Below are 6,677 nucleotides of genomic sequence, written 5' to 3' on the forward strand. Positions count from 1 at the left end.
TTATAACAAATAACTGCACTGCACTGAATCAGGGACGTATCCAGCGTGAGGGCCTGAGGGCTGTCCCCCTCCGAAACTCAAGCACTTTTTAATAAACATGCTTTTACCCTTTTGAGATTCTTTTATATCAGTTTACTAATAGTCAGTGTCCAAACTTTGGGCAATGTTCTGTCTTGTTATAATTCTAAGAACATACCATAATGCCATTATACCATTTGGAATTAAAGAACAGGAATTAAATAGGATTAACATTTTGTTTCCGTTCTGTTTTTAACCTTAATATGTTAGAACGATACACTCAATGTCTTCTTGCTATTTTTGTTATGTGATATACGTAGCAGTTTTCTTTAGTTACATTTCTCTCGAAAATATGTTTCATTTTGTTTGTGCTATAATGCAGTTTCCAAAGTAAACCGGTTTATAACTGAAAAGTAGGATAAAGTTTAAGAGAAATACAGAACCGTTGAATTATTATTATTATTATTATTGATGTTGGTATTTTTAAAACATTAGAATTACGTGCTTACGAGGATTCGTGTTGGGCCCCCTCCGAATAGAAAACCTGGATACGTGTCTGCACTGAATGATAGATGTATGAGTCAACGTGTAGACGGGCGCGCTAGGCGATATACTCCAAAGCATGAAAAATAGATTGAGACCACAACTTGCAGTTCTTCTTGCCGATTGGTGCTTTCTGCAATGATATATCGGATCATACGGTATGTGTAACAAAGGATGGTCGGATAAGCGAGACCATGGTGTATTGGTGTTTCACGCACCTAAACCTGTAAAATATTTGTATAAACGATTATCTTTCACTCCCTAGCTAAATTTGTGGGTATGATCACACACCTTCCCTCATAAAGTACAGTCTTATAAAGAAAAAAATATTTTTTTTAGGTAAAAGCTAAAGGGAAGTCAACTTCAGTAATTTACTTTAGTTTTTTTTTTTTTTAATAATGGCAAACTAGTCCATTTCATGACGATAAATCACGTTTGATACTAAGATGTCTTTTTCTGTCCGTATATATCCTTTACATTTTGTTGGAGACAAAATTGTTATTTTCCCAAGAAAACAGGGTGAGAGAAGCTATACAACACCATGAACTGAAAACAGTAGCTATTACCAATAATACTGTAATCCTGGATATCAATAAGTTGTCCTTAGTATATTGCTTCGGTTCTTATTAACATGAAAATTATAATGTTTTGTAAAAAAAAAAGAATGGGATAAAATGGGATTCGATGTGGTGTCAAAGTAATAAAATATCTACGAGTCCGCCACTCTATCCACCTAACCACAGAGGCTACGTTGTGTTTGTTCTTTTTTCTTAAGAAATAATCTTCATAACCATGGTGTGTATCGCTTCGAACCTTAACATAAGAGTTTTTCTGTTTAATTCTATATTTTCGTACGACATCTTAGTTACAGAAGCTAATTTATAATTGGCAGGCAATCTACACACTAGGCTTTAACCAATAAATGCAACATTTTAGTCCAGTATCCAGTTACTTGATCCATCTCCTCGACTCCCCTACTGAATTCCCTCCGCAATCGTGCTGTGCTACTGAAAAAATCCCTAGAAATCATCGTTGCCAGTATACACAAAACCGAGCATAATTTTGTTTTTTGTTTATATTTTTATTATTTTATTATATTTTTTGGAAATATCTCCTTAGATGGATTGCTCTCTATTATCTCCACATACTAATAACTCAATTTTACCCATAAACGTAAGGAAAAAGGAATAAATGCGGAAAATCGTGAGTTACAGTATACGCGCTTTTTTTTTTTTTTTTTTTTTTTTTTTTTTTTTTTTTTTTTGCGCATGGGAGTACATGACATAAGCAAAGACAGGTCAAGACGGACAAAATAATGTGATGAAGAAGGAAAACGTTACTGGAGAAACGATCTGTGCCTAAAAATATTTCGAAAATTCTACTGTAAGATACATACACATCTAGACATATTGTAAAATATCTACAGAAGTCGCTATCTTCAGTTTACAATGTATTGGTTCACATCTCAATATTTTATGACGTTGGTATTAAACTTAAATTTTCGACACTTTCTTTTCTGTTAGCACCACCAAACTGCACTAGATAATGCATGATTACTTCATGTAGATTGTGTATGAATTTTTTTATCTTTGTTTTGTATATTGTCAAAGTAGTTCAGTTGACTGTTTTCATTTTTTAAAATCGTAGACAATAAAATTGGCTTGGCTTGGCTTTTAGTATGTATTTTATATAACAAATTTCCTTCGATTAAATTGTATTTGAGTTTAAAGACCCTTTGAGCTTCAAAGCTGAACAATTTATCGTAAGATCAGAATCACAGTTTCTTCCGGTGATCTATCTCTTCTTCCTGACACAAAAAACATGTACACTATCCACAAAGCAACAAGGGAATACGGAAAATTTTAGTTTTCTAATAATTTTCTCGTGAATTTCTGATTTCTGGCATTTAATTTCAATCCGCTGTTTCACTCATTGATTCCTCATTTTAATAGATGAAACGAGTAAAAAAAACGGATGAGAAATGCTACTTGAATTTTAATTTTACAGTAAATGTTTGCAACTTTTATTTTTATTTTTATTATTATTATTATTATTATTATTATTATTATTATTATTTATTTAGTCATATTTATTTGAATACGTTACAGATTCCATAAAAATACTTTTTCCAGGAAACAGGATAATTATACTACACGAAAGGAAATTATTCCATTTCCAGCGGAGGAATGTCACACTTCCGAACAGTTTGCCGAACGATTAACTCCAGGATCGCTTTTAGGAAGACAAATGGTGACGTATACTGGTAAGGAACGATTCATGTGTCAATACTGTGGGAAGGAATTTAGTCGAAAGTCAATTTTAATAAGACACTTGTTAATTCATACTGTTGAAAAACCACTTGTGTACGAACAGTGTGGGAAGGGGTTTATTCTAAGAAAATATTTCGGAAGACATAGATTAATACATAAAGGTGGGAAACCTTTCACCTGCGGTGAGTGTGGTCAGGGTTTTACACGAAGGTATCAGTTAGCAAGACATACGTTAACACATAGAGGTGAGAAATCGTTTACATGCGAAGACTGTGGAAAGACATTTAGTCGAAAACCAATGTTAGCAGAACACTTATTAATACATACTGGAGAAAAATCATTTATTTGCGAACAGTGTGGGAAGGGGTTTATATTAAAGAAAGATTTGGGAAGACATGTATTAACACATACAGGTGAGAAACCTTTCAGTTGCGGTGAGTGTGGTAAAAGTTTTACACGACGGTTTCGGTTAACAGAACATATGTTAATACATGGAGACAGGAAATCGCTTACATGCGAATACTGCGGAAAGTGTTTCAGTCAAAAATCATATTTAACGTCACACCTGTTTACACATGCTGCAGAAAAACCGTTTATGTGCGAACATTGCGGGAGGGGGTTTATTTTTAAAAAAGATTTGGAAAGACACGTATTTATACATACAGGTGAGAAACCATTTATATGCCAATACTGTGGGAAAGGGTTCACGTTAAGAAAGGATTTGGGAAGACACGTATTAATACATACAGGTGAAAAATCTTTTTCCTCCGACCAGTGTGGTGAGAGTATTACACGCAGGTGTTGGTTTCCAGCACATTCGTTGATACATAGAGATGAAAAATCATTCCCATGCGAAGACTGCGCGAAGACATTTAGTCGAAAATCAATGTTAGCAGAACACCTATTAATACATACTGGAGAAAAATCATTTATTTGCGAACAATGTGGGAAGGGGTTTATTTTAAAGAAAGATTTGGGAAGACATTTATTAACACATACAGGTGAGAAACCTTTCAGCTGCGGTGAGTGTGGTAAGGGTTTTACACGAAGGTGTCGGTTAACAGAACATATGTTAATACATACAGACCAGAAATCGCTTACATGCGAATACTGCGGGAAGTGTTTCAGTCAGAAATCATATTTAACATCACACCTGTTTACACATGCTGCAGAAAAACCGTTTATGTGCGAACATTGCGGGAGGGGGTTTATTTTTAAAAGAGATTTGGTAAGACACATATTTATACATACAGGTGAGAAACCATTTATGTGCAAATACTGTGGGAAAGGATTCACTGTAAAAAAGGATTTGGGGAGACATGTATTAATACATACAGTTGAAAAATCGTTTTCCTCCGACCAGTGTGGTGAGAGTTTTACACGCAGGTGTTGGTTTACAACACATTCGTTAATACATAGAGATGAAAAATTGTTCCCATGCGAAAACTGTGGCAAGACATTTAGTCGAAAATCAACGTTAGCAGAACACCTATTAATACATACTGGAGAAAAATCGTTTATTTGCGAACAATGTGGGAAGGGGTTTATTTTAAAGAAAGATTTGGGAAGACATGTATTAACACATACAGGTGAGAAACCTTTCAGCTGCGGTGAGTGTGGTAAGGGTTTTACGCGAAGGTGTCTGTTATCGAAACATACGTTAATACATAGAAGTCGTTTGCATACGAAGGGAACGCGAAGAGATTTAGTTAAAAATCAATTTTAGCAGAACACAATAATACATACTGGTGAGAAACAGTTTATGTGTGAGCACTGTGGAAAAAGGTTTATTTTAAAAAAAATGATTTGCAAAGAGACACACGAACTCATACGGGTGAGAAACATTTCCCATGTCGTGAATGTGTTAAGAGTTTTACTCTAGGATCACACCTGGGAAGGCATATGTTAATTTATACCGTTCAAAAGCCATTTACCTGCCAAAGATGTGGCATATGTTTTCGACATGAAACAACTTTAGGACAGCACGTGTCAATACATACCATGGAAAGGCGTTGATGTGCGAACATTGTGACAGAGATTTATCACCGTGAAAGATCGAAGAAGACATACGCTTATACATACACGTGAAAAAGCTTTTACATACGAAGGCTGCGGGTAAAAATTTATAGGAAAATCACTTTTTCTTTCAAGTAATACATTAATACATACTGCAGAGAAACAATTTATCTATGAATATTGTGGAAGACGTTTATTTCAGGAAAAGGTTTGACTATTTATTTACATATATAGGTGTGAAATTTTTAACCTGCGGTAAAGGTGTAAAGGCGTTTTAAGAGATAGATCTGATTTGGATGCCCCTTTGTTAATATATATCGTGAAAAACCATTTAGCAGTCATGAATACGGAAGGAAATTTCGTCATTCAAATCATTCGTTAGCGCATATAGGCGAGGAAACTTTTAGGTTCAAAAGACTATGCGAAGAAATTTAATCGAAAGTCATCCTTACCAAATACACTTTTGTAAATACTGGAAAGAAACATTTGTGTGCAATAATTGTGGATAGAGGGTTTTTTTTCAATATCATTTGGCAAAACACATTAGCGCACGCCGGTGAGAAATCTTTCACCTGCAAAGAATGTGCCACAGCTTTTGTTAAAGTCACAGTTTGATAAACACATGTTTATGATTACCCGTGGGAAACCAGAAGACAGTAAGGATTGTTGGTAGATCAAAGGTTAGCTTAAAACCGAAAAACCCCTTTTTGTGAGAACACTGTGGAATGAAATTTATAGTAAGAAAAAGACTTGGCAACACACGTTTTGATATTTAATGAGAATACATATTTTATATACTGACAATGTGATAAAAAACTCACACAGAAATCAGAATGTTTACACATGCTAATTCATATCGGTGAGAAAACTAAAAAGTGTAATTGCCCTCGGAGGCGTTTTTTCAAGCACACTTGATAAGACACATGTGAGGAAACTCATTCTCCAAAACGGATATTATTTAGAGTTCGTAGTTGGGAAGAACGTGTTAATGTATTCTTCTGGGATACTTTTATATAATATGTATGTGGAAACTGATTTAATGGAAGTTCTTGTTTGCTACACAGGTTATAACATACAGGTGGCAACTGCTTATTTCCACGAAATGTAGAATGGGATTTAACCAAAGATCAAATCTGACAAAATTCAAGTTAATACATACCTGTTTGAATTCTTTTTCATGGAAAGACTGTTGGAAGAAATTTAAACGAAAATAAATTTTACCAGGAAACCACACATAATAGAGAAAAATTGTATGTCAGCTAACAGTGACAAAAAAAATATTTTAAGAAAATATTTGTCAAGAATCTTGTTCAAACATGCAGGTGGCAAAGCTTTCACATCCGATAAATCTGGTCTCTTGAGTTTCGGATCACGTTTGGCAAGATACATGTTTATTCATACCGGTAGCAAAATCAATATTCAAAGGAATTGTCGCCAAAACTCATGTTAACACATAGTCGAGAAGACCGTTTTTGGCGGGCACTGCCAGATAAGGTTTATTGTAAGAAAAGACTTAACAAGTCGTGTTAATATATACAGACGAGGAAACATTCATGTATTAAGAATATGGTAAAACATTTAGATTTAAATCACATTTGGTAACACGTGTATTAATTTATAGCGCAGACAAAATATGGCAAGACCCTAGAAATCACGTATTGAGACAGGCTTAATGGGGCAAATGTTAAGATATACAGGTGCTAAACATTATTTTTAAGAGTGGAATATGATATAGAGTTCACATTTGGAACGACCAATGTTAACTCACACTGGCAAGATACTCTTCTTTGCTAAGAATGTGCGAAGTTATTTAGCGAAGTTCATATTCAC

The 6,677-nt window shown here is 34.5% G+C and overlaps 1 protein-coding gene across 10 annotated transcripts in view; it reads left to right on the forward strand.

Moving 5' to 3' along the window:
- Positions 1-5,781, forward strand: part of LOC145665034 (uncharacterized) — a 487,711-nt gene extending 481,930 nt beyond the window's left edge. For 5 of the 10 annotated variants that reach the window (XM_081732260.1, XM_081732256.1, XM_081732257.1 and 2 more), the window contains one exon: positions 2,694-5,781. In XM_081732260.1, the coding sequence (XP_081588386.1) occupies positions 2,694-4,557 (1,864 nt within the window). In that variant the 3' untranslated portion in view covers positions 4,558-5,781. Of the gene's footprint in view, positions 1-2,669 lie in introns of all 10 variants that reach the window. The other 5 variants (XM_081732263.1, XM_081732261.1, XM_081732265.1 and 2 more) reach the window with 1 other exon arrangement.
- The last annotated feature ends 896 nt before the right edge of the window (positions 5,782-6,677 follow it).

This window comes from Thermobia domestica, chromosome 11 (genome assembly GCF_964235325.1).
Source record: "Thermobia domestica chromosome 11, izTheDome1.hap1.1, whole genome shotgun sequence".
Classification (NCBI taxonomy): domain Eukaryota; kingdom Metazoa; phylum Arthropoda; class Insecta; order Zygentoma; family Lepismatidae; genus Thermobia; species Thermobia domestica.